Genomic DNA, 27708 nt, shown 5'->3' on the forward strand with positions numbered 1-27708 from the left:
AGCAAAGAAGAAGAAGAAGAAGAAGAAAATTGTATCATTTAGTATAGCATTGTTCCCAAATAAGATAGCGTTATTTCAAACAGCTTTTTAATATAATAAATCTCAAATAATCTGCCCTCTTTGGCCCAATTCCCCTCTTCGTGCGTCGTTTCTTGTTCAAGATTCGCCAGGACCGAAGAAAGATTGCGATGGGGATGAAGAAGACAGACTCACCGTCAGAACGATCGCACTCCCAGCCATGCAGATGGAAATTGATGGCCTCAAAGGTGTATCTTGGCTTCCTGAGAACAACAAGCGGTTCTCCAATGGCACGAACAAAGTGGCGAGGAAGCGACCTACGTAAACCAAGAAGAGGCTAATTTCAAGCAAGACCCAAAACGATATTAGAAGGCAAAGAAGAGAAGAGAAGATTAATGGCTACGAAGAGGAGACCGAAGCCAATTACTCTTTCTCGAAGCTCTGGCATTCTCTTCCTCTGCGTCTCTCTCTTGGCTTCTCCATCTCTCATCTCTTTCGGCTTCTCTCACTCTCTTCTTCTCCCCTTACGTTTTGCGGATTGGATTCTGGAACGCTAGAGAGGGGAATGGCCGTTAGCGAGAAGGCGCGCATTCTTTAATTATTTATCCTCGTCTTGGTGATTATTATTTATATATATATATATATATATTTTTTTTTTTTTTGCCACAGTTAAGCCCAAAGTAGGCCCAATAGTCTAAAGCAGCCCAAATCACCGCAGGCTTTGGGCCTTATCTCCTAGTTATAATGACTCCCCCTATTTCTTTTTCACAATAGGTTTTCTATCAACAAAATGTCAGAATAGGTGAGGTCTGAAAATATTTGTTAAATTATGATAAACATTCCTGATAAATGCTTCAATTTTCTGATTTTTTTTCCTTTTTGGAACATTTGAAAACAACATGAAATATCGATTAAGCTCCTGTTAGACTTCATTAGGGCTGTTTATAAAAAAAAACTCTTAGATTTTAGTAATAGCAAGATTGAGCTCTTAAAATTAAATTTATTCTTAATTTTTATATTAGGGGTACAAGTTTTTTATAATAAAATATAGATTATTTATATAAGAAGATACATACAATAATCTATTTTATTATTTTAAAAATTAGATGATATTTTCTACGCAATAGGAAATTAGGAAACCTTATCTGTAATAAATAAAAGTTAGGTTATTTACAAATAACCCCCCCTGTCCCTTAGAAAACTCTTCGTGCACCATCGTAAGACTTGGCCCATCGCCGGCCCCTCACCCTCACCCAAATACTCCCCAACCGACCTTTCTTCCAATAACTACCCCAACTCTGTTTTCCCGAAAATAAAAGGAGAGGAGAGAGAGAAAGGGCGAAAGAAAAGTCGGGTAAATTCCCAAGATCGACGACGACGACGACGGCGAAGACGGCGTCGAGGACGAAGGGATCAAGAACCGATCCGCCTACGAAACCCTAACCCTGATAACGGGGGAATCGACTTGAGATCGGGAGCCCTGGGGGCGAATCAATCGCGCCAGAGCCCGTTCGAGGCGACCTCGGGCTCCGTCTCCTCCCCCTTCTCCTTCCTTTTCCCTTGGAACCTTAATGCTCGCCGCCCCAGATATCTAGAAACACTACCCCCCATGGACTTTGTCAGCCGCCACGCAGCCGCCGCATCAGATCACGCGCCACCGCCGCCCGCGGCGGAGCCCTCTCCCTCCTCCCCGCGCGTCCCCGGCCCCGCCGTCTCCGAGGAGCCCGAGTACTTGGCCAGGTACCTCGTTGTGAAGCACTCGTGGCGAGGGCGGTACAGGAGGATCCTATGCCTCTCGAACTCCGGGATCGTAACACTAGATCCGTCGACTTTGGCGGTGACGAACTCGTACGATATCGCGAGCGACTTCGAGGGGGCGGCGCCAGTGCTGGGGAGAGGGGATGAGGCACAGGAGTTCACTGTTAGCGTGCGGACGGATGGGAAGGGGAAGTTTAAGGGGATCAAGTTCTCATCGCCGCGGCTAAGGGCGAGCATCCTCACGGAGCTGCACAGGCTGCGGTGGGGAAAGCTCGGGCCCGTCATGGAGTTCCCAGTGCTACATCTCCGACGGCGAACTGCTCAATGGGCCTCCTTTGTAAGCTCTGAAAACTCTTCGTGATATCTTTCCATTTTTGTTCGTGTGGTTAAATTTGAAGATTTAGCTGTTATCCGTAGTTTTAATTGAAATATTTGAATTGCATTAGTTTTAATTTTGGTCGTTGTACTTATTGTCCGCACTTGCATTGGTATTGTAAAATTTTAAAAGTTAAATCTTTTTCTTTTAGTTAATTGGATACACTTTGAATAGAGATGTCAATAGACCTCCCTTAAGTGATGTTAGTGTTTGTGTTCCTGATTATTAGGCTCATTAGCTTTGTTATAAGGATTTATGTGAACTATCTTATGCAGAAGTTGAAAGTTACAACTACTGGCATTGAGCTTCTCGAAGGGCAATCTGGAGATCCACGGTGGTGTTTAGATTTTAGGGACATGGATACTCCTGCTATTGTGCTTTTGGCTGACAACAGTGGGACTAGGAGTTCTGAAGGTGGAGGGTTTGTTTTGTGTCCTCTATATGGAAGAAAAAGTAAAGTCTTTATGGGTGCCTCTGGAGCTTCAAACACTACAATTATATCGTATTTGGTATGGTTCTCTCCTCCTTGGTCCTCTGGAGTTGTTTTTCCTTCTCATTTCCTTGTTTCTCTTTAATAGAAGCTTAAGTTCTTTTTGTTCCTCCTAGTAATTTTGTAACAACTCTACCCTCTTGTGTCTTATATTACAGACTAAAACAGCAAGATCTAATGTTGGATTGGCATTAACAGTTGACAATTCTCAGTCAATGACGGTGACGGGTTTTATTACTAAAAGGGGTAAGTTTGCACCTACAATACATTCATTCTAGTCATGTTTTGTTCCCTTTAGTTTCCATTCATATGAGTTTTTTTTGTACATATTGGTTCCATGATCTTATGAGTATTTTCATGAGTTCATAAATATCATATGTTGATCACTGGATGTGTCATTTTGTATGATACCCTTATGTTCCTGCTCAAAATGTTTGGCGTGTGGCCTGCATATGTTATTGTTATTGGCTTAAAATGTGAATTCAATTTTAGATGAAAAAAGCATTCCTATATCTTATTAACGAATCATTCAATAGGAGTTATTGTAAATATTCCTTGGATTGGATAGATGTCTTATTATTTTAATTGATTTTCTCTTGCATAGCCTAATTAGGAGTAATATAGAGCTAGTTTTCTTACAAGAATAAAAATTAAGTTAGCTAAGACGGATGTTTAGAGCAACTTTAAGATGACAGCTTATACACAGGCAAGTGCTACGTGCACCTGCATTGCAACTACTCCATTTGGACCTATCAAAAAGCAATTTTGCAGTAACTTTACTTGCTCCCAAGTGACATATAAAATAGTAAGGGAAAGGATCCCAAATAGCTTTTGACAGCAGGCGATTTGTACTATCGAGATAATATCAAACGATTTCCCGGTATTAGACGATTTGAGATTGAAATAGGGTACCAATGCAATGTCTGATCCCAAGAAATGTCACCTAGGCTATGCGAAGGGAAGGAAGCTGTGGGCTGAGCCATAGGTCACTTTATCCAATCCATCCCGGGAGTCTTTCCTCGAAATAGATGACTGATATTACTCAACATTTTAATAGTGTGTTTATGACTATAGAATCAACACGTGTTGGAGTTCCCCGGATACCTCCCACTGGGACTCGTGAAGGATTCAAAAGATTGCACCTTAATTATTCAACCGAAGTGTTGGAGTGGAAGACCACGAGGTAATGATTATCATTCTCGGGATGGCCTCGTCTATGTACTCGGCGCCTCCCCCACTTGTTGCTTGCAGTATGGTGAACACATGATATAGGGGGTAGGTAGGCTTTATTCGATTAGGCGAACCACTCCTATTGCTCAAACAACACTCTATGGGGAACTAGTCTTTTCCTTCTTGGCTTCGTCATGGAAGTAGGGGCTATCCAACCTTCCGGTTTGATTGATTTGTAACCTTTTCCGTTACTTGCTTGGTCCTTATCCGGTTGTCGGGAGAGTCGTTCCATCACATGCATCGAAGCACAAGCTGACTTTCCAAATTTATGAAAATAAGATTCAAATTAAACTCATGTTCCGACAGTACAACAATCTCTTATTCTTGGATAGTTGCCAAACTGATTGGGTGTTTTCACGTCTCACCTTAGTGCCCAGTTTATCTTGATTGGATTTTTATAAACAAGAAGGAAAATGGAAAAGTCGAAAATCAACTTAAGCATCTGTTGAGGTTCTTAGTTTAGTCAAGTAGGTGAGGGCATTTCCATCGCGAATGATTCAATCCAACCTTTACCCCAATCAAAGACCCCACCGTGGTATGCGCCAATTAGACCACCAAAGGAGAAAGGCTTTTCAGTCTGTTTGAAATTGAGGACGGAATTTAGTGTACAAATCTCCAAATCCAACTCTGAGTCAGAAGAATTTCAAATAGTAGCATTCCCCACAAAATTTTTTTAAGGAGTAACCAAGGGGAGAATTTCTGATCTCTTGTTTGAAAAGAGAAAGCATTGAGAAGAAACATAAGGATACAAATATGGCTTGTGGAAGTAAGAAAATCCGAATACATGATTACAGGATTTCAACAGGATTCCATCATTGGCTGTTGTCAGATCCAGGACCAGTTGTGTTAATGATGTCTGATGCATGATTTCTTTGGAATTTTCAGCAGTTTGCTCCTCTTAAGCTCCTTTTATGGAAACTATTAGCAATGACTTGTGATGTTAAGATCTAAACCTTAAGCTTCTTGCAATTTTTATCTTTGCCATGTAGGAAAAGATCATCCTTCAAATTGCTTTGACATTAGAAGAAGTCTCATGTGCTGCTAATGCTAAGTCGCTGTGATTTTCTTTCTCTTTAGTATTAGAAACATGATTTTTGTTTAATTTCTTCAATAGTTCATTGTGATTTGCAGCCAAGGAAGCAGTTGGAGCAGATGAGACACCATTTGCAGGATGGTCTGTGACAAGGTTACGCTCTGCTGCTCATGGAACTGCTAGTGTTGAAAGCTTAAGTTTGGGAATTGGACCCAAGGGAGGACTTGGAGATCAAGGTGATTCTGTATCACGTGAATTTGTTCTTACAAAAGCTTCACTTATTGAAAGGCGTCCTGATAACTATGAGGTACCCACATGCTTGATCTTCTTTCCATTTTCTGCATAAACCCAATTTATGTGTGTTTGTTTTACTGTTATAAATTATTTCATATTTTACCAGATCCATGACCCTATATCTCACTGGTTCTTATCTTCTTTACATGATGCCTCTATTTAGTCTACTTTACTTTTATTATAACCAGATTAACCAGATGCACCCAACTAGTAAAGGATCTGAAGTACATGGAAATAACTTAAAGAGATATTAACAAAAATCTCAAATAAACTAAATCCTTGCTAACCTGGACTTGGGTATGGTTATTGATGATAGATGGGTCAGCCAATAAGAAGACTCAATGGAATGATGCTGATAAAAGAAAAAGAAAATGACAGTAAAAGCATGTATAGAGAGGAAAAAAAGTTAATTCAATGATCTATTTAAGGTTCATTTGAAGAGTAAGAGAATATGGTGCACTGATGATATTTTCTCCTGGGCATGGCACTGTTAACTCTTCTTGTATGTCTTTCTTCCTTCCCACCTCCGGAGTATCTAGTTATGAGAATTGGAAGCAGCTTTTTCATAAATGAAGGTGAGGATATGCATGTATTCAGTACTGGAGCCTTGTGCACTAGGACACTCATTTTTATGGTTATTGATGATAGATGGGTCAGCCAATAAGAAGTCTCAATGGCATGATGCCTATAAAAGAAAAAGAAAATGACAGTAAAAGCATGTATAGAGAGGAAAAAAGCTGATTCATTGATCTATTTAAGGTTTATTTGAAGAGTAAGAGAATATGGTACACTGATGATATTTTCTCCTGGGCATGGCGCTGTTAACTCTTCTTGTATGTTTTTCTTCCTTCCCACCTCTTGAGTATCTAGTTATGAGAATTGGAAGCAGCTTTTTCATAAATGAAGGTGAGGATATGCTTTTATTCATTACTGGAGCCTCGTGCACTAGAATACTCTTTTTTATCTTGTTATGACAATCAATTTTCTTTTCTTTTCTTTTTTTTTTATGGATTGGTAGAAAAAAAGTTGTTTGTGGAGGCACCTAGATGGTCATCTTTATCCTTTCTCAATAACAAGGTTGGAGGCTCCCTATAATGTAGTCTTGAAAATAGGCTTGATTTTGGTGTCCTAGGAGGAAAGTAATGGGACCATCAGTTAACCCAGTCCTATAAGCTAACCTGGATCTGCAAGAAAGCGCTCATCTTGCTACAGTGTGTTAGTGACTGATTTTCTTGGTGCTTCTGAAGCTGGTTCTTCTTTCTTTTCTTTAATTAGTCTATTTTGCTTCAAAATATTTCCTTATGCACTTCAGCTGAGAAGTTAATTATATCCAGGCTGTCATTGTTCGGCCTTTGTCTTCTGTAAGTTGTCTCGTTCGATTTGCCGAAGAGCCACAAATGTTTGCAATCGAATTCAATGATGGTTGCCCAATTCATGTAAGTGTCTTTCGAAATCACTATGCTGTAATGCTGAAGAAATTCTCTTATTATCTTGTTAATGCATTTTATTTTGATTATAGGTGTATGCTAGTACATCTCGTGATAGCTTGCTTGCAGCAGTTCGTGATGTTTTGCAAACTGAGGTAGGCTAACTTGTCTCCTGAATGTATTCCTTTTAGTACATGCTATGCCCAACGAGAGGCAATATGTCAAGCACACACTTGAAATAAGAATGGCACCTTTATGCTGAAAAACGGCACTTGTAGCCCTTGTTTTTAAGTCAGTAAGATGTCTTGAAACAATATATCTTCTTGAGCGATGCATTTTTCCTTAGTCTGATATGTGTCCTGCAAAAACAATTTGAGATATTAGGTGCTCATTTGAATTGGCACCTTTACTCTTCTCTCCTATACCTATTGGTCAGCTGCTATGGTTGTGTTTGTGTGCCTATCTTTTAATGTGGCATTATGCATGTGATGGTGTGCATGTGCGAGCTTATGCTTGTATATTTGTGCATGTGTGCATTTCTGGATGTCCTTGGCTGTTTGTTGTGCTTCGATTACATTTAACATGGCCTTATCTGTGCAGGGTCAATACGCCATTCCAGTGCTGCCAAGGTTGACCATGCCCGGGCATCGCATAGATCCTCCTTGTGGAAGAGCCTTTGTTCAGATGCAACAAAGTCAGCAACGTACTGTTGTTGACATTGAAGGTGCGGCAATGTATCTCAAACACTTAGCTACAGCTGCTAAAGATGCTGTGGCTGAAGGAGGGTCAATTCCAGGGTCGAGAGCAAAATTGTGGCGGAGAATACGGGAGTTTAATGCATGTATACCTTATAGCGGATTGCCTCCTAATATTGAAGTGCCTGAAGTAGTCCTGATGGCTTTAATTACGATGCTTCCAGCAACTCCAAACCTTCCCCCAGAAGCTCCTCCCCCTCCGCCTCCGTCACCCAAAGCAGCAGCAACAGTCATGGGGTTTATTGCATGTTTACGTAGGTTACTTACATCAAGAAGTGCGGCATCACATGTGATGTCCTTTCCTGCTGCTGTTGGGAGAATAATGGGACTTCTGAGAAATGGTTCAGATGGAGTAGCAGCTGAGGCGTCAGGACTTGTAGCTATGCTTATTGGTGGTGGTCCTGGTGATTCCAGTATATTGATGGACACAAAGGGAGAATGGCATGCCACTTACATGCATACCAAGTCTGTATTGTTTGCACATCAGAATTCTGTTACTATTCTTGTTAATCGACTGAAACCAACATCTGTATCACCACTACTTTCGATGTCAGTTGTAGAGATCCTTGAAACTATGCTTTGTGAACCACATGGTGAAACAACTCAACACACTACTTTTGTTGAGTTACTACGTCAGGTTGCTGGTTTGCGGCGTCGTTTGTTTGCATTGTTTGGACACCCTGCTGAAAGCGTAAGAGAAACTGTTGCCGTTATCATGCGTACAATTGCTGAAGAGGATGCGATTGCAGCAGAATCTATGCGTGACGCTGCATTGAGAGATGGTGCTCTTTTGAGGCACTTGCTGCATGCTTTTTTCCTTCCTGCTGGTGAGCGCCGTGATGTTAGCCGACAGCTTGTAGCTCTTTGGGCTGATTCTTATCAACCTGCACTTCATTTGCTGTCTAGAGTTCTACCTCCTGGGCTTGTTGCTTATCTTCATACACGGTCAGATGCAAGTTCTGAAGATTCTCAGAACCAGTATGAAGAAACGCCTTTAAGTAGAAGGCGAAGACGCATACTTCAGCAGAGGAGGGTCCATAATGGTAGAGGTATAGCAGCACAGGATAATGTAATGCCATTTGTAAATGATGCTGAAGATGGTAAATTGGCAAAACAGATAGGTGTTGGTGTTCATGCAGGACCTGAAATTTATCAGCGACCTACCCATGAGTCGAATATTGTCCAGTCTGTCTTCCCCACTGCTTTTCCAGGTGTAAACCAAACTGCTGAACCCCAAGCGTTTTTCCACAATGCTGCCTCTGGAGCTGTTTATACTGATAATGTTCAGCAAAGCAGGACAGCGCAGACTTTGGATTCAAATGCTTTTGAATCAATGGACCCTCATGCAAACCTTGTCAGTTCTATGCATCCTGATCTTCCAGCCCCTGCTCAGGTTGTTGTGGAGAACACTCCTGTGGGATCTGGTAGGTTGCTGTGCAATTGGTATGGATTTTGGAAAGCATTCAGTCTAGATCACAATCGAGCAGATTTAGTATGGAACGAAAGAACAAGGCAAGAGCTAAGAGAGGCTTTACAAGCTGAGGTTCATAAACTAGATATTGAAAAGGAAAGATCTGAGGACATTGTCCCTGGAAGTGCAATTTCTGATGTTTGTGATAATGCACCTCGTATATCTTGGAACTATGCTGAATTTTCAGTCAGCTACCCGAGCTTATCAAAAGAAGTCTGTGTGGGGCAGTATTATCTGCGTCTGTTGCTTGAAAGTGGAAGCAACTATCAGGCACAAGATTTCCCACTGCGTGATCCTGCTGCATTTTTTAGAGCACTATATCATCGTTTCTTGTGCGACGCTGACATAGGGCTTACTGTGGATGGCGCTGTTCCTGATGAATTGGGTTCATCTGATGATTGGTGTGATATGGGAAGATTGGATGGCTTTGGTGGAGGTGGAGGCTCTTCGGTAAGAGAGCTTTGTGCAAGGGCAATGGCGATTGTGTATGAGCAGCATTATAAGACCATTGGACCCTTTGATGGTACTGCTCATATAACAGTTCTCTTGGACAGAACGGATGATCGAGCATTAAGACACCGTCTACTACTACTTCTAAAGGTACATCCGTCTGACATGCAAATTTAACTTGAGTTTGTTATATGCACTATTTTCTTGACATAGTTTGCTTGTGTTCATCATTATACTTTAGTTTATGACAACTTTGACAAATAGTATAAGGTACAACATTTTCAGGATTTCATTCTAAGCATTACAGATGATTGAGCATGTTGCTTGTGAAAGATGAGCATGATAGCTAGATGTCAAAATGACATCAAGTAAAACAGGAAATTTTGACAGAGTTATCATTATCACTATACTTTATGTCAGAAGTCCAAGATTTGTATATAAAACTTCAGGTGTTGTGTTAAGGAGGTCCGTGTCGGTACCCTGTCAGCACATGGCATGCCGGCTTGGTAGGCTCTAACACACCTCTAATATGCTCATTAGAGTTTTTCTAAATATTTTTATTTTGAATACATATATATATAAAGCCTACATCAAAGTTTTTTTATCCCTAGATAATGTTGTTAACGGCCTATTTAATTAAAAATATAGCAATAGTCAAGTAAAGACATGATTCAACACATAAATATATAATATGATTAAACACATTCATTAATTGACAATAGTTGAATATTTCAATAATTAAAACCCAATAACAATGTTGAGTTAATATAATGTTCCTGGTAGTCCCTCTTTTCCCTGCAAGTCTGATATGAATGCTTCTTTTTCTCGATTGAATTTTATTTTCTTTAACTCCGGACATTAGATTTTTCCCTAATAATAGCTTGGTTTTGTATGTTGCTTGTGTATGCCTTTCTATGTCATTGACCAACATGAAGGCAATATTTACTCTTAATTTCTTGGTTTAGGATTTTGGGTGTAAATTATTCTTGTCCTTTATTACTTAATTTTAAACTGATGGTACCAGTTTCCATCTACGGCAAGTTTAATGCTTGCCTTTATAGTTTATACTAAATCAAAAGTGTCTTAACCCTTGGTGATCATTAAATTAATTGAACTATTTCACATGATGGACAAGAAGTCTATGTGATTATCGACATGTGCTTTAAATATGTGTCCTATAGCTGCCCTTTGTTAGTTACAGGATTTGACGTTATGTATGTAAACATATGTTACTTTGCACATTCATGCATGAACTTTTCAGCCACATCCAAATTGGCTTTCCGAATTGTTTTAAGTGTTGAGAACCTGATTGGATGATTTGATCCAAGTATCCAACCTTTTTATAGGATCCCATTCATTGCTTAAAGGTGATATTATTTTTACTGTATACATGCAACTTCACATTTTTCAACAAAGAGAAACTTTCTGTTGTTGCTTCTAGATTAAAAAATTCGCTGAGTCAGAAGACATGCTTATGTTTCACATAATAGCATGCATCTCAATTCTATCTGCCACAGTCAATAGAAGTTTGTATTCATCTTTTTCCCTGCTGGAAAAGTTTTTAATTGAGAAGTATGTCCTGCATATCTGCATCAGAAACTCAGATACATTTTTAAAAGTTGAGACTGCTTTCTTTGGTTTCATGTGTAGTTGGTTTTTTTTTTATTTGCTGAGGAGTTAAAAGTTTTCCATTATTTCTTTTATAATCTTGGCTTGTTAGCCTTCACTGAGATTTAAATTGAATGAATTTGACATATTAATTTTATTTTTTTAAAATTTTGAAAAAAAAAGTTGGGCAAAACAATAATTTATAATTATCTGAATTTTAGTTAAAAATTATGTTCAAATCAACTCATATGAAATTAATCAAGCATGTTCTTATACCAATAATGACTTAATTTGAATGAACTTGACATATTAATTATATATATTTTTAAATATGAAAAAGTTTGGGAAAAATCAAATTTCCCTATGGTTTCTACTTTCTACATTTAAAGAGTTTCTTCCATAGGTTTAGCACCAAAATACTAGATCTATATAGAAAGACTTTCAAATAATAGATCTAACAAAATTAAACTAGATTTATCATTTTTACATTCTAAATTAGATTTTAAAAATAAAACAAATGAATTAAGGAAATACTTAGGAGAATGAAAGAATAAACTATTTTTGGATGGATTTGAAGAAGAAATCTTAAATCCCTCCTAAACCTCCTCTTTTTCTTCTTTCTAAACTTCAACTCTTTTCTTTTTAGTAATAAACTACCCGTGCTGGTCGGCACGGCATGGTGCACCCCGCACTAGGTGTTGGAGTCTCACCAGCATGGCCGTCCTTGATGGTGATGTCCAAGGTCAAGTGTTGAGTAAAATTTCTGTTTTGCCGTTCTGCAGGTCTTAATGAAGGATCTTACAAATGTTGAAGCATGTGTTCTGGTTGGGGGATGTGTTTTAGCTGTTGATCTTCTAACTGTTGCTCATGAAGCTTCTGAAAGGACTTCTATACCTTTGCAATCAAATCTAATTGCAGCTACTGCATTTATGGAGCCGCTCAAGGAGTGGATGTTCATTGACAAAGATGGCATACAAATTGGCCCTCTAGAAAAAGATGCTATCCGTAGATTTTGGTCAAAGAAATCAATTGATTGGACAACCAGATGTTGGGCTTCTAGTATGGCTGACTGGAAGCGATTGCGTGATATCCGTGAACTACGTTGGGCTCTTGCATTTCGAATTCCTGTTTTAACTCCATCTCAGGTATGTCATATTGCAGTCACAATTATTCTTGTTTATTGCTGTAGAAGCTTATCGTACGATCCCTTTATGGTTTAGTAATTATGGGCTTATGGTTTCTTAATTAAGTGCTTTATGATATCAATTGGATATTCTAATGTTTTCTTACAATTGTTCATTCTAGATGTCATTATTTTACCAAACTATATTCATGTTCTGAATATATTCTCTTTTTGCATGCAATGGTAATCATATAGTTTAAAGTTTTAATTCATCTGGATGCTTGATTTACTAATTGTCTGGCACTATTTATTCCTGGCAAGATAAATTGGCTTTCTTTGATACTCACCTTGGCATCCAACTATGTAACTCTTCTGCATACCATAGTGTCTGCTATGTCATCTAATTCTTGTAGTGTACCTGGTTCGATTTGAAAACTTTGTGATCAGGTGGGTGAGGCGGCATTATCTATATTACATAGTATGGCATTGGCACATTCTGATCTTGATGATGCTGGGGAGATTGTGACTCCTACTCCACGAGTTAAACGAATTTTATCTAGTCCTAGATGTCTCCCGCATGTTGCTCAGGTAATTCCGAACCTTGACATAATTTGGCGGTTAGTGTTTTTTTACTTCGAGTTCAACATTAATTGCATGAGATAATGCTCGAGAAAGTGATCGGTATGTTTTTCATTCTACATGCATTTTAGCCTTTTATGTGATCATTTAGGAAGAACTCTTATTTTATTTTCTTGTTCTTTTTTTCTCTTGGAAATGCTTCTACATATTTATGCAGATATGCTTGTTCTTTACGAACAATTTGAGATTAGCTACTGGGCCTGAGCAGAAATTTAGAATGAGCTGTATACTTGATGCCAAGTTTCTGATAATATGGTTAGACCTCAGTTACAAACTTCAATAAGTAGTCAGTACAAGTATGAGAAATGACACTCAAGAAAAAGTAAGAAAGCACGTAGAATGTGGCCCGTGTGGGTGCAGTAGAGATTTCATGAAAAAGAATTTGGATAAGGAAGCACCAGAGATGGGAGTCTCAGAGCAGAATCAGCTTCCTTGCAGTTTTTATTGAGGGTCTCTGTTGGTCTATCATGCTAGGTATAAGTTTATGGCTATAAGCATGAGGGTTATAACTACTAAGATATCTATAATACAAGAAAATTTATTTCCCAACAAATTGGAGCAAGCTGGAAATCATTGTTTTTTCTCATTTAGCTCTATCCTGAATAATATCCTCTTACTCGAGAAGGTCATGATATCTTTTGTTGGTCATTTTTTCCAAAGTTTCCTGTCTTCCTCTCCCTTGACATGTCTTTAACCTGAATCAACACCACGAATATAATGGGTGCTTATTCTGAATCAACACACGTATACAATGGGTACATATTCTGAAAATTCAGGTCATTTTTGGCTACTCTTTTAAATTCAGTGTCTTACCCATCTTTAAGTACCAACAAGGATGGAATCAAGCCGCCAAATGATTCCATCTTTCGAGCTATATTAGAGTCTCTCTCACATAGTGGGTCCACCTATGTTCGGACAGTTTGGAGTATCTGCATTCCTATATTGTTAAAAACACAGATTTGTCTAACACGACTCCGGCGTATATGTGCTCTTGTTAATTGTTATGATTTGATGAACTAGCATTATCTAGTGATAGTAGTGTATCAAGGAGAATAGTTTATTTTCCTGTAAATGGTGTTCATATGAATTTTGGATCCTTACTAGAAACTATGATTTTTTTGGTTATGAATTTAGTTGTGGCTTGGAGAACTCCTATCTATATGATGTATCTAGTTAGTTTACTCTATGGATGGTCGTGTCATGGCACGGTCCGTGCTGACCACTAGCCTGCACAGTATGGTCTGGCACGTGCTGCGGCACTTGCCGACTGTGCTGCAAGAAAGAGAGAGAAAAAGAGGAGGAAGTCTAGTGACATTTCACTCTTCGACCTCATCATCGCCGCTTGCCATCGTTGTTCATTGCTCGCCCACCATCGTTTGCTGCAGGAGATGAAGGCATCGTTGTGTCTCGACCCAACCGAGGTCTGCTTCCTCCTTAGGCTGGGGCTAGGGCATCCTTGCGTGGGATGCAACGACACTTTCATCGATGGAGCTCTCCGGCACGATGGGCGATAACGGCGGCAAGGTCGGCGGTGATGAAAGCTCGACGGTGAGCAAATCGCTGCTAGGAGGGGTGTCGTGCGGCAACCCTCGTGCCACATGTCGGTACGCCGTTAGCACGCCCCCATGCTGGTCGGCACGGCCATCATTGGTTTACTCAACAAATTGTAATATCACTGTGTATGAAGAGTTGAAGTAAAAGGAACATCAAATCTCTTCTTTGTTGCTTCAAATAATTTGAAGAACAATGAGCTTACTAGCATTATTGAGAATTTGAGATTGATAAATCTTATCCTACTTGGATGCTCGTACTTCTATCTCCATGAATGCTTACCTAGACAGTAGCCTCGAGAGTGCACTCTATGGGAGTTGATGATGTACAGCAGCAATAAATTGGCTGGTCCTTGTTAAGTTTTTCTTTTTCAAATGGAGTTTCTTAATCAATGTTTTAAATCTTTTAATCATGTTTATTTATTTTCCTCTTGCTTTTCGATTATTTTCATTTCTGGCAGAACTTGTCCAAAGCTTAAAAGAAAATAGAGTTCTGATGGATATGCATCTTCTAAAACAATGTAGGCTATGTTGACTGGAGAGCCAAGCATAGTTGAATCTGCCGCCTCTTTGCTTAAGGCCATTGTCACTAGGAACCCCAAAGCAATGATTCGCCTTTACAGCACGGGTGCTTTTTACTTTGCTCTTGCATACCCTGGATCTAACCTGCTTTCAATTGCACAACTCTTCTCTGTTACACATGTCCATCAAGCATTTCATGGTGGTGAAGAAGCAGCAATGTCCTCATCATTGCCCTTGGCAAAGCGCAGTGTACTAGGTGGACTCCTTCCTGAATCTTTATTATATGTGCTGGAGCGCAGTGGACCTATTGCATTTGCTGCAGCAATGGTATCTGATTCTGATACCCCAGAAATCATCTGGACCCATAAAATGCGAGCAGAACATCTGATACGGCAGGTATCTCTATTCAAGGCTTTCAAAATGAATTAAAATAGTTCACATGTATCTCCATCATTTTCTTTTTCATGTTTCTTTCACCAATATGTTTGCAGTGATATCAATTACCTGTTTCCATTTAATTCTTATCAGGTTGTGCAACATCTTGGTGATTTTGCTCAGAAGTTATCACAACACTGCCATTCACTCTATGATTATGCTCCTATGCCTCCAGTAACTTATCCAGAGTTAAGGGATGAAATGTGGTGTCATCGTTATTACCTGCGGAATTTATGTGATGAAATTAGGTTTCCAAATTGGCCCATTGTTGAACATGTAGAATTTTTGCAGTCATTGTTGGCAATGTGGCGTGAAGAATTAACTCGAAGGCCAATGGATCTTTCTGAAGAGGAAGCTTGCAAGATTCTAGAAATATCGCTTGATGATATTGTAATCAATGGGAATTCTGATAGCAACAAACCGTCAGAGATGGATGAAGCGAATTCTATCGCATCAAAGCGCCTTGTAAACATTGACGAAGAAAAGCTTAAACGCCAGTATAGAAAACTGGCTATAAGATACCATCCTGACAAAAATCCTGAAGGAAGGGAGAAGTTTGTTGCTGTACAGAAGGCTTATGAGCGTTTGCAGGTAGTCTTTTATTGCTGTTATCACTAAATTACTGCTTTCATTGCATCCAAGTATGGCCATGGCAGTGGCAGTACCATGCTCTGACACATAGCATGGTCGGCACAGGAAAGAGATGAGATTTGGAATCTTTCACAACCATCCCGGCTTAGAGCTAGGGTTAAAAAAATGGGTGTGGACCGGTGATTGATAGGTTAGCTTATTGGAACCTATTTTTAGTAATTGGAAGATGTGGATTCTATCATAAGTAATAGACGATTCTGACTTATCATAAACGATTCTCTGTTAAGTGATGCGTATCCTTTTAAGTGATAATGAATTCTAACTTATCTTAAAGGATCCTAATCCAAATCCAATTTTTAAGTGACAAATTGTATTTCTCCACTGTTCTTCATCCGATCAAGAAACACAAAAAACCCTAGCCATGACCATTTCATCTTCTCTGGCTTATCCACATAGCTATGGGAGTCCTCATCAGCTCTATATCTCCTCCGGTTTCTCCACACGACCACAAAATCACTATCTGAGGCTTTTAGGGGGAGGTGCTGTTGGCACTCCCTGTACCATGTGCCGACCTAGCATTGGCATGGCCATCATTGATTGCTTCTAAATTCCTAAACTACAAATTTCTCCTTAAAAACAAGTTTTCTTCTCCTTCTCTGATTTTAGTTACTTTCTCAGTTGAGAGGTTAGAAGTATTTGATTTTTGTACAGCAATAAGCTACAGGTATATATAAATATATGTTCTGGTATTTTTTAAAAGATAAACTTTGTATGGACTATGGATAATAATTTGATATTTGTAAATTGATGTATGCATTTGTTATTGGGAGTCCCAAGCGATTGTGTTGTAGCCCCTTTCCTTCTACTAAGTTTCATCTATAGAACTATTCAGATCATCTTGCATCGGTAACCAGTTTATATATCCCTGATTCAGAAATTGCCAACTGCCTCGCTTACTCATGTTTCTTTTGTAATAATTGGTGTATGCATTTGTTATTGGGAGTCCCAAGCGATTGTGTTGTAGCCTCTTTCCTGCTACTAAGTTTCATCTATAGAACTATTCAGATCATCTTGCATCGGTAACCAGTTTATATATCCCTGATTCAGAAATTGCCAACTGCCTCGCATACTCATGTTTCTTTTGTAATTTTTTTCATCTAATGTCAATTATTCTTCTTATACGCAGGCAACTATGCAAGGATTACAAGGGCCTCAAATTTGGAGATTATTGCTGTTACTGAAGGGACAGTGCATCTTGTACAGGAGATATGGGGATGTTTTGGAACCTTTCAAATATGCTGGCTATCCAATGTTGCTCAATGCTATAACGGTGGACAAGGACGATAATAATTTACTTTCATCTGATAGGGTCCCTCTTTTGATCGCAGCTTCTGAGCTAATCTGGCTAACGTAATTTTCAGTTCTCTTATCCTTAGTATTAGTTCTACCAGGTTTATCATTTTGAATATCACAATATGACATAATACTTTAGCAGTTAATGTCTTTACTACCCTCTCTCAGGTGTGCATCATCTTCATTGAATGGTGAAGAGCTTATCCGAGATGGTGGAATACCTCTCTTGGCAACTCTTCTTTCTCGCTGCATGTGTGTAGTTCAGCCTACAACTCCTGCTAATGAACCAGCTGCTATCATTGTTACAAATGTGATGCGCACTCTCTCAGTTCTAAGTCAGTTTGACACAGCAAGAATTGAGATGCTAAAATTTGGAGGTCTCATTGAGGACATTGTTCACTGTACAGAACTAGAGCTTGCTCCATCAGCAGTTGATGCTGCTCTCCAGACAGCAGCTCGTGTTTCTGTATCGTCTGCATTGCAAGATGCATTACTCATGTCTGGCTTATTGTGGTATGTGATTTCAGAAATCATATTATTGTAGTTCTTCTCAGAAAATTGGATAATGTGTACTAGTAAGATACTACTAAGATCCCTTGCAGCATTACAAAAGTTCCATTCAGCATTGTATCTATGCTGATGTCTGAAGGAAGATAATATAAAAGTGTGACTAGAAAAATGAATAGGTGCAGTAGTTTTTCCCTGGTCTCTATCTGATGCAACTTGATTTTCTCTTTTTAGGTACCTGTTGCCTCTATTGCTTCAATATGATGCTACAGCAGAAGAGAGTGATATGAATGAAGCACATGGTGTTGGTACAAGTGTACAGATTGCTAAAAACATGCATGCAGTCCTTGCAACTCAGGCTCTATCATGCCTATGCGGTCTTTGTGGTGATGGGATTACAACGCCGTATAACCAGTCAGCTGCTAACTCACTCAGAGCTTTGCTTACACCTAAACTTGCTGATATGCTGAAAAACCGGCCACCAAAGGATCTTCTGTCAAGTATAAATGCCAATTTGGAGTCACCAGAGGTGATGCATTTTATGCTCTTTTATTTAGTACTAGATGTTCTTCCTGATTTGATTGACATGCCAGTTAATTCATGTGCATCATTCGATGCTTTCTGTTGGTGGTTATCATTAAACTTTTTCCTCCATCGCACCATAAAGGAGATCCGGCATCTTTCCAATTGATGCTTAGTCCTTTCATTGATTTCTTATGTCTGTTTCTCAAAGGTTAGCAGAAGAAGTGCAATAAGATGGAGTCTTAGCTAGACTTGTGGTAGGTAGTAGATGTTCATTTTGTTTCCTCTCCTATCTAACCTTTGTACATCAATTAACGTATAAATGGAGCTGAATAGATAAAAAAGATCCACATCACATACCTCAAATAGTTGGGCTGGATCTTTTGAACTTCTAAAAACAGCAATGGAATGATATTGTCAACTTTATCTCGTAGTAGGCATATAATCTGAAGATTCTTTAAAGATCAGGTACAGCAGTGTTAGTTTGGAGTATAGTACCTTGTTGGTATATTAAATATTATGCAGGCTTAATTCTAGCTTATGAACCGGGAGGAAGAGATGTAATAGACTAGGTTGATTTTCCTCATGTGATGCATCCATATATGTTCTTTTTTTCCTTTTTGCCAAATTTAAATGTCTCACCTTTTCCCTTTCTTGTGCTTGATAGTCACATTTGATTTTAGTTTGATAATTCTTTTGGATGTATAGTACTATATCTTTATTCCGTCCCATGTGAATGCAGATTATATGGAACTCTTCCACCAGAGGAGAACTGCTCAAATTTGTGGATCAGCAGCGTGCCAGTCATGGGCCTGATGGTTCTTATGATTTGACGGAGTCACATTCCTTCACTTTTCAAGCACTATCTAAAGAGTTGCATGTCGGTAATGTTTACCTAAGAGTTTACAACAATCAACCAGATTATGAGATAAGTGAACCGGAAGCCTTTTGTTTAGCTCTGCTCAAATTTATATCGGAGCTAGTTCATCGGTGGAGTGCTTCGTGTTCAGATAGTCAGAACACATCTCAGGAAAATGATGTTTTTCTTCATACATCGATAGTTCAAAATGGTACAGATAGTGGACCGACCGATGAAGAAGAGAAAGGTGATGGTTTATTGAAGGACTCCTCTAAAGGAGAAACTGTGAAGGGAGAAAACAATGTGATAAAGAACCTTCGAATGGGGTTGACATCTCTTCAGGTAAGCAAGCAAGCACCTTTCCATAAATTCTCTATTAATAATGAACTTTCTAAGTTAAGTTTGTTTTGACTGCAGAATTTATTGACAAGCAACCCTAGTTTGGCTGCTGTTTTTTCTACAAAAGAACAACTTGTACCTTTTTTTGAATGTCTTGCCCTAACTTTCCCAGCCGAAAGTGACATTCCCCAAATTTGTCTTAGTGCTCTGTCCCTCTTGACAGCATATGCTCCGTGCTTGGAGGCTATGGTTGCTGAAAGGGCCAGCCTTATCCTTTTATTTCAGATACTCCACAGAAATCCTGCATGCAGGGAAGGTGCTCTTGCTGTCCTTTATTCCCTGGCAAGCACCCCTGAGCTGGCCTGGGCTGCTGCCAAGCATGGTGGAGTTGTGTACATTCTTGAGCTTATTTTACCACTACATGGTAACTCATAATGCTTGCAGATTATTCTTCATTTTTCTTTCTTCAGTGTAACATGGAAAAATAAATTGGGCATAAACAAGGAATATATTTTCATTTCATCTAGCTATCAATTTGCATGACATGGCAATAGTAAATATTTCCTTGTAAAAGATCCATCTGATATAGACCTATGAGTTACCATTTTTATGTTAAAAGATGCTTACACATTGTCACCATCTTATGGATTTACAATGCAACAATTATGGTGTTACCTGCAAGTATATGGCTCCTTATGCTATGTTGTTTATCTACTCAATCACATCAACCTCTCATTGAATATGGGTGCTTCTAAAGCTTTGTGCTAAAAAAAATTCATTGGCTTCTAAACTTGAATTATGATTTGATGCTCAAGCATAAAGTCTTCAGCATGTCCTGTACAGAAGATCTTCCACTTTTTGAAGAAGCTTAAGTTTCCATTTTATTTTCCTTTGAAATTCGCATGGCATTGCAATTATTGCCCAATCCAATCTCAGATGGAACACATATTGTATTATTTCCAAGAATTTGGTTCAAATTTTTAGAATTTTCTCTTTATTTTTTATTTTGCCTTTTCTGATTTGCTTCAGTAAGGACGCTGACTGACTTGAGCTTTATTTTTCAGAAGAAATCCCTTTGCAGCAAAGAGCAGCAGCTGCATCATTGTTGGGCAAGCTTATCGGACAGCCAATGCATGGACCTAGAGTGGCGATTACACTTGCAAGGTTTCTACCAGATGGCTTAGTGTCGGCGATTAGGGATGGACCTGGTGAAGCAGTGGTTTCTGCTCTTGAACAAACAACAGAAACACCAGAACTTGTATGGACGCCAGCAATGGCGACATCTCTCTCTGCACAGTTGTCAACTATGGCATTGGACCTCTATCAAGAACAGATGAAAGGCCGTGTTGTTGATTGGGATATACCTGAACAGGCATCTAGCCAACATGTAATGAAAGATGAACCGCAGGTAGATTCTAATGATTAAGCATTTATGTTGTGCTACAATAGATGGACATCTTTATAGGATAATTTTAACATGCATGGATGCAGGTTGGGGGAATTTATGTGAGGTTGTTCTTAAAAGACCCTAAGTTTCCATTGAGAAATCCTAAGAGGTTTTTGGAAGGGCTATTGGATCAGTATGTTTCCTCAATTGCTGCTACACATTATGAGGCACAAGCTGTTGATCCCGAGCTTCCTTTGCTGCTATCTGCTGCACTTGTTTCCTTGTTGCGAGTGCATCCTGCACTTGCAGACCATGTTGGTTATCTAGGATATGTCCCAAAACTGGTTGCTGCTGTAGCCTATGAAGGTAGGAGAGAAACAATGGCATCTGGAGAGGTCAAAAGTGGAACTTCAGATGAACATGAAGAAACTGATGATGGACTATCAGAGGCCTGTGGGCAGACCCCACAAGAACGTGTACGTCTTAGCTGCTTGCGAGTATTACATCAACTAGCATCAAGCACAACTTGTGCCGAAGCTATGGCAGCCACAAGTGCAGGAACTCCTCAGGTATTACTTGCAATATTCTTTTCTTTCTCTCAGATCTCAGAGCTCCAAAGAAGCAACGGTAAGTTGCTAAGTTGCCATCATATATCACGCGGTATATTACTGCTGAAAAGGACTTCTCGAACAATTGTGATAAGCGGCACATGTTTTCCTCAGATTCATCATTTACGGAAGCCTCAATATCAAAATATTTGAAAACCCTAATCCAATCTGACTCGCCATCTGACCTGGTCCAGGCAACCAGGCCCTCTGACCCACCTAGTTAGGGCGAGTTGGAAGTACCTCTCCCTTCACAGATTCCTCTCATCCTCTCTAGATGTCAATAAGTTATTCTTCAAGGATTCAAGGATTTCATTATTTATTCATCCCATGTTTTTTTTGGTTCCCTGATTGCCATTTTCTTCTAGAATTTGTTATCTGAAGGACCGAAACCCTCTTGGACGGAGAACAGGGTAAACCTCAAATGGTTATCCAAATCTGAAGAGTGAAAATGTACTTATTATTGTCAGTTTTGCTTACCAGGTAGGTGGACAACGGAAGCATTTATTTGCATAAAAGCTTTGACAAAATAAACAAAAGAGAATCTACGCATGGATGTTACCTTTTTAAAGAAAGATTATGGATGGATTTTAGGGAACTAAAATGAATTAATGTAGAGAGACGAGAATTCCTGTTATGTCGTATCAGGCATAAGTACAAGTACTAATCTTTGTTTGCTTTTACTTTTTTTTTAACTTAGTAGGGTATTAAGAATGTGCATCTGATGCCTTCCATTATTTCAGCATTTAAGCGTTGGTGAATCAGTATTGTATTCCATCCTTTTTGGATGTGGAACTTGTCTTTATATATTATTTTTAGGACCTCTTCTGTTTATGTTAAGGAGGTTTTGTGTCTTTCTGCTATATCTTGTTTCAGTTTATAATTTATATAAGATTTTGTTCCTGTAAGCTCTTGTTAACTAATGCTGGTGAAATTTTATACACCATAAATCCTTAATGAACAACCAGATAATGATGTATTTCATTTTATATACAATTTATATCATTATTTTATTCTTTCCTATATTTCAGGTTGTGCCTTTGCTCATGAAAGCAATCGGATGGCAAGGAGGTAGTATACTGGCCTTGGAAACGCTAAAGCGTGTTGTCGGTGCTGGAAATCGAGCTAGAGATGCACTTGTCGCACAAGGACTTAAGTAAGTTGGATGATAAATTAATTTAATACTTAACACTACATTTCGCATAAAGAACTTTACGTAGCAACATATACCTATCAAGGAGGTTTCCTCTTTTTACAGATTTTCCATTCTAGTTTTTCTTGCCTTCTTCATCATTCTGAGACTGTCTTGCAGCTCTGAACTATGATCATCATTATGTTTCTTTACGTAGTATGCGGTCACTTTGATTTTGTTTGTGCTGCATGTAAGGCAATAGCTGGAAGAAAAGGTACATAATTCACCTATAAGATATTAGAATTACTATAAAACTTAAAAAGTATTTCTTAATTAGTCATTGCTTAGGGAATCACCAGAAAAGCAGTTGTTAATTAGACATTGCTTAGGAGATTCACATATTATAGAATCAGTGATACCTGTTGTTGAAGAGAATACTTTGTTAATTTGACAGATTATGGGAATGTTTGTACATTCAATCAATGGATCTATACGCAAGTTAAGCATGCGTCTACAGTCTGTAGTGATCTTCACCTAGTCTGAGTGTTTAATATGCAACAGTATCTTGTGCACAATTTATTTCAATAGACTTGGAGGTAATGTCAACCTTTACATCTAGTTAGCTGAGTACTATATTTGGAAACAGATGGCTATGCTGATCTATGATCTAGATGTTCAGTCACACATCTGTAGTTACGCTATTGGATGGGCTGTTCCAAGGTGTATAAATCTATGTAGAGCTCTACTTTTGCTGGATCGTAACCAAAACCTTATATTCTATTTGTGCTCATTATTGTTCTTTAAGATTGTCTTGATGTTCTTTCCATCAAATAATGATCATTGGCTCCTTGTATGTTGATTTTCCTAACAAAACAAATAGGGTTGGCCTTGTGGAAGTATTGCTTGGTCTTCTTGATTGGAGAGCTGGAGGAAGACATGGATTCAGCAGCCAAATGAAGTGGAATGAGTCTGAGGCTTCAATTGGACGAGTGCTCGCGGTTGAGGTAAGTCTCTTAGGGAATTTCTTTATTCTATATTCCAATTTTTTGATGGTTGGTAATGTGGTATAATTGCTGCTTATTCTTATTTTACTCATAAATCATAAGTGCAATTCACAGTATTTTTCTGAGCAATTGACCTGATCGAGTAATCTTTGATATTGTCACTTTTCAAGATTCTTAGGTTATATAAGCACAAACATATACTTTGCAAATGCCCAGCCTTATCTTGAAATGGTCAGCTATGAAAACTGATTGTAGTTAAATGTTCTAGTAAGTAGAAGTTAAAGAAAGAAGCTGATATTTGAGAAAAATGATGAGGAATTTTAGAAAGGCCGGGTATAAAACATGAGGCTTAAGTTCATTAAAACTCAAGGTATAGATGGTGGGACACCCGGATAATATGTTTTGTCGAATCTGCTTTCCTACCAAAATTATGTTTAGTAGGAAGTTTACCATGGAGATTTCTTGTTATTTATAAGGTTCTTGCACGATTATATAGAAATGATTGATAAACTATTTACCTTTTCTTAAAACGAAATTTTATTTTATTTTTCCTTCTTGGCATAGAGGAAATAATCATAAAAAATGGGTTTGGTTTCTGTGTGTGTTGTCCAGGAATTGTAGTCTTCCAAAATTTGACATCAATTAAATATTGTTACTTGCCTGGAAATGTTCATTTTACTTGAGTAAAGCGAAGAAAAGATGGCTCATAACAGATCTTTTGGGCACTGCTGTCATAATGAAATATTTGTTTGGCATCATTAACTCAGGTATTGCATGCATTCGCGACTGATGGTGCCCATTGTGCTAAAGTTCGTGAGATATTGAATGCTTCTGATGTAAGTTTTCTGACCTCTTGAATTCTAATTTAACTCATTGAGTTCATTAGGCTTTTTTTGTGTTGGGATTTATGTTTTAGTTAATTTTTGTTGAAAAATTATGTTTTAGTTAATTATTAATGAAATTTTTTTTTCTTGTTTCATACCTCTTGAAGTTACTTGACAGTTTGAGTGTGTTTATTAAAGATCTTCGTTGTCATCAATCATGTCTGGTTCATAGAAGAGTTGGAAAAAAGAAATACTATTATGTGCTCTCTGACTAACAACATATCTCTTAGATACTAAGAATCTAAGTTCGTATTTGACATTTACTGCTAATTAGGCCAAATATGAAAGGATTCAGTTTTGCCAGTGGTCTTCTGATGCTACTGTGGCTGTTAATTTTATTATGTTCAGTTTGTCTTTTAGAGGGAAGTCGTTATTTGCAATTAAAAATTAAGTCAGTTGTTGGTTTTTGTTGATGTTATGACCTATATGTTGGATCATTTCATTTTATTATACTGTTGTTAATTTTTTTATTTTTCTTTGTCTCCTTTAGAGCATTATTCTTCTACAATTTGTAGTAAATATATGATCTTTGGAAGGTCATTCAGAATTTGAGATATATCCCATGATGGTTGATGGCTTTTAATAGCGAGATAGGTGATAGCAAATATCAAGGAATCTTATATTTAGGAAGAAACTAGTTTTATTTCTCAGACCATCCACACAAAACAATGCTAATATAGGTAGAAATAATGTAAGAACTTTTAGCTGTGAGAGATGCAAGTATTTGCTTCACAAAGCTTTCTAAGCTTGTCATTGCACCATTACGGTTTGAAGAAATCTGATGGCCTGATAGGAGCTTGATAAAAACTTTTAAGCGTTTGGTCATTGAATAACTAAATTCGACTATATCTTTCAGGTTCTAGAGAAAACTTTCTAATGCTGTTTTCACATATCAAGTCTTGGAAACAACCTTCTCAGAAATCAGAATAAACTTGCGTTCACCTCTCAAGACCCTTCATTGGCGAGTCTCATGTACCAAAATGCCCTTTTTTATTTCACTAGAAAATAATGAAACACGAGATGACTAGTTGCGCAACTTTAGAAAGGTGTGGAAAGGTTCATAGATGTCAGTCAAGAGGATTACCATGTTCAATTTGAATTGCAAGCGATGCAAATGAGATGAAATTAAGTCCAGACCGCTATTAAACTGGGGCATGGCATGGTTAGCTAATTCTTCAGCATCGGGAAAAATGTGCTTCACTTGATCACAAAGCTAAGTAGGAATTGTTAAACATATGAAATTTACATGAGCGTAGGATAGAATAGGAGAGGTTTTGAAATTGCAGTTTTATGCTTCTGACTTATGGTTGTTGTTCGAGCGCTTCAAATTTAGAAAATAGTGTTTACCTCCACAGCATACTGCTTTTTAATGCCAAATAGTACGAGGGAACAAAAACCCCCTATTTTGGGAAATACTAATATCTGAGATACTTGGGTCATGCTAGATACTTAACTCCCCATTTCTTCATGCCATCAGATACTAATATCTAGTTGGTCATCTATAACAGATATGGGGTGCTTACAAAGATCAGAAGCATGACTTATTCCTTCCATCAAATGCACAGTCTGCTGCTGCTGGAGTTGCGGGGCTCATTGAAAGTTCATCATCGAGGCTTACATATGCTCTTACTGCTCCACCACCACAACCTTCGGTGGCCAGGCTACCTTCTTCTGCTGGAGGAGCAATAAACTCTAATGGAAGGAATAACCAATTCCCGATATAGGGGCAATAGGCCAGAACATATTTTTAAGCCTTCTCTACCGCAGTCAGTGGCTGCATCAAGGTCATACCGTTTCCTAGTCATACCGTATATAATGTACAGCTACTCGAATTTTACAGAGGTTGGGTTCGAGTTCATTTACTTGTAAAGCTAGAATTGCGGGATCTTTTTGTAACATATCTGTCCATAAATTTTCCCAGGTAAGGGTGTTTTTCAGTTGATTGTACCCATTTATTCATTTATACCAGTGTAATCATTTACTAGTTTGGCAAATTTGTTTCTGATATAATGTGTACTTCCACATTGCAAGAAAAGCTTGGTATTGAATGAGTTGGGAGGATTTGGTTTTCAGTTCATTCTTATTTTACTTTTTTGGTGCTTGACTTCTTTTTTTTATAAGAAAAAGTAATCAGCCGATTATTCTTGCTGCCCTCCTGTCCATATGGAATTTTGGCTTGATTCACACATAAAAACAAGGAATAAGTTTTTGAAACAAAACCTTCGGGTATTAGACAATTTCAATAGTGTCTCTCAACAGAACAAATCAAAGTTTATAGTGGACATACCAATGAGACGAAAAAAAAAGGATTTACCAATTGCAGCTAACTAATGCGCAGCATGATTAGCTTATCTACCAACATGAGAAACATAAATTATATTTAATAAAGATAACAAATGTAAGATATTAGGCAAAATATGTTTTCTTCTCCAAGGTCCCATGAGATTTGATAAGATTTACTAACACTTGCGAGTCATATTCAATTTTCAAGTTGTATAGTTGATGAGCTTGCGCCTGAATGATCGCCACTTTAAAAGCTTCAGCTTCTAGTTGAATGGCCGAGTTCCCATCTTTAGGACTAGCCCCGTCGAGAATAGGCAAGCTCCTATGATCTCGAAATATATAACCAAAGTCATCATGACTGGAGCTAGCCAGATATGTACCCATCAACATTGAGTTTAAGGGACTGAGCTAAAGGAGGAACCCATCCCTTAATCTCATGAGTAGTAGTATTGCATCTTTTAAACTCATCCGGAATAGAGTAATTTTTCATAGTCATGGCCACAAATTTTTGGAAAATACATTTAGATTTCTTCTCCACTTAATTAAAAATGCTTATATTTCTACTCTTCTACAAAAACCACATGCCATTAACCACTAAAGCTAGTAATAAGGATCTAGCCTCTTTGTGTAAGAAGGCCCCCTTAAGAATCCAATCACCATTAATCTATTGATCTAATGCACCAAATGAATTTTGAGACATTGGATAAAAACGTGAGGAATGGTTTTAGATATGTCATCAAGAGCAAGCCAATAGAATTTAGCCAAGCCCTATTGGTAGTCGGCCCCACATAACTTTCCAAATAAAAATTTTAATTTTTGGGGCTATATTTAATCTCCATATGCCAAACTTTCTAGATAAATATGACCGAATGACTTTGATTAGTCAAGAACTTGAAAATGGAGGTAGGAGTAACACGCCTTGCGGATTAGGTGCCCAAACCCAATAGTCCAAAAAATGAAACAAAGGAGAGAAGATGACTAAATAACTGCACCCAATACATCTTAGAAACAGTCTTTGGTGCAAAAAAGTAGCCAAAGATTTTTGCTCCGGTCCTATTTTTAG

The 27708-nt window shown here is 38.3% G+C and overlaps 1 protein-coding gene across 1 annotated transcript; it reads left to right on the forward strand.

The window, feature by feature from the left end:
* Window positions 1-1338: 1338 nt before the first annotated feature.
* Window positions 1339-26434, forward strand: LOC140783722 (dnaJ homolog subfamily C GRV2). Its single transcript, XM_073130726.1, has 22 exons — window positions 1339-2113; window positions 2428-2661; window positions 2801-2888; window positions 5004-5212; window positions 6534-6635; window positions 6719-6781; window positions 7227-9452; window positions 11693-12055; window positions 12481-12621; window positions 14748-15140; window positions 15273-15770; window positions 16957-17180; window positions 17292-17636; window positions 17865-18159; window positions 18895-19353; window positions 19429-19774; window positions 20415-20758; window positions 20842-21306; window positions 22374-22498; window positions 23355-23478; window positions 24246-24314; window positions 25871-26434. Exons 1-22 carry the CDS (start codon window positions 1628-1630, stop codon window positions 26084-26086), a joined length of 7815 nt encoding a protein of 2604 aa, XP_072986827.1. The 5' UTR covers window positions 1339-1627; the 3' UTR covers window positions 26087-26434.
* The last annotated feature ends 1274 nt before the right edge of the window (window positions 26435-27708 follow it).

This window comes from Typha latifolia, chromosome 3 (assembly GCF_019914945.1).
Source record: "Typha latifolia isolate L0001 chromosome 3, TyphaL0001v2, whole genome shotgun sequence".
Taxonomy (NCBI): Eukaryota; Viridiplantae; Streptophyta; class Magnoliopsida; order Poales; family Typhaceae; genus Typha; species Typha latifolia.

What these genes read in the sequence shown, in the direction of transcription:
- LOC140783722 (XM_073130726.1), top strand. Translation starts at nt 1,628, where the DNA reads ATGGACTTTGTCAGCCGCCACGCAGCCGCCGCATCAGATCACGCGCCA. An exon ending in CTGTTTTAACTCCATCTCAG is followed by an intron (nt 12,056 to 12,480) that starts GTATGTCATATT and finishes CTTTGTGATCAG; the next exon opens with GTGGGTGAGGCGGCATTATC. An exon ending in CTCATGTCTGGCTTATTGTG is followed by an intron (nt 17,637 to 17,864) that starts GTATGTGATTTC and finishes TTCTCTTTTTAG; the next exon opens with GTACCTGTTGCCTCTATTGC.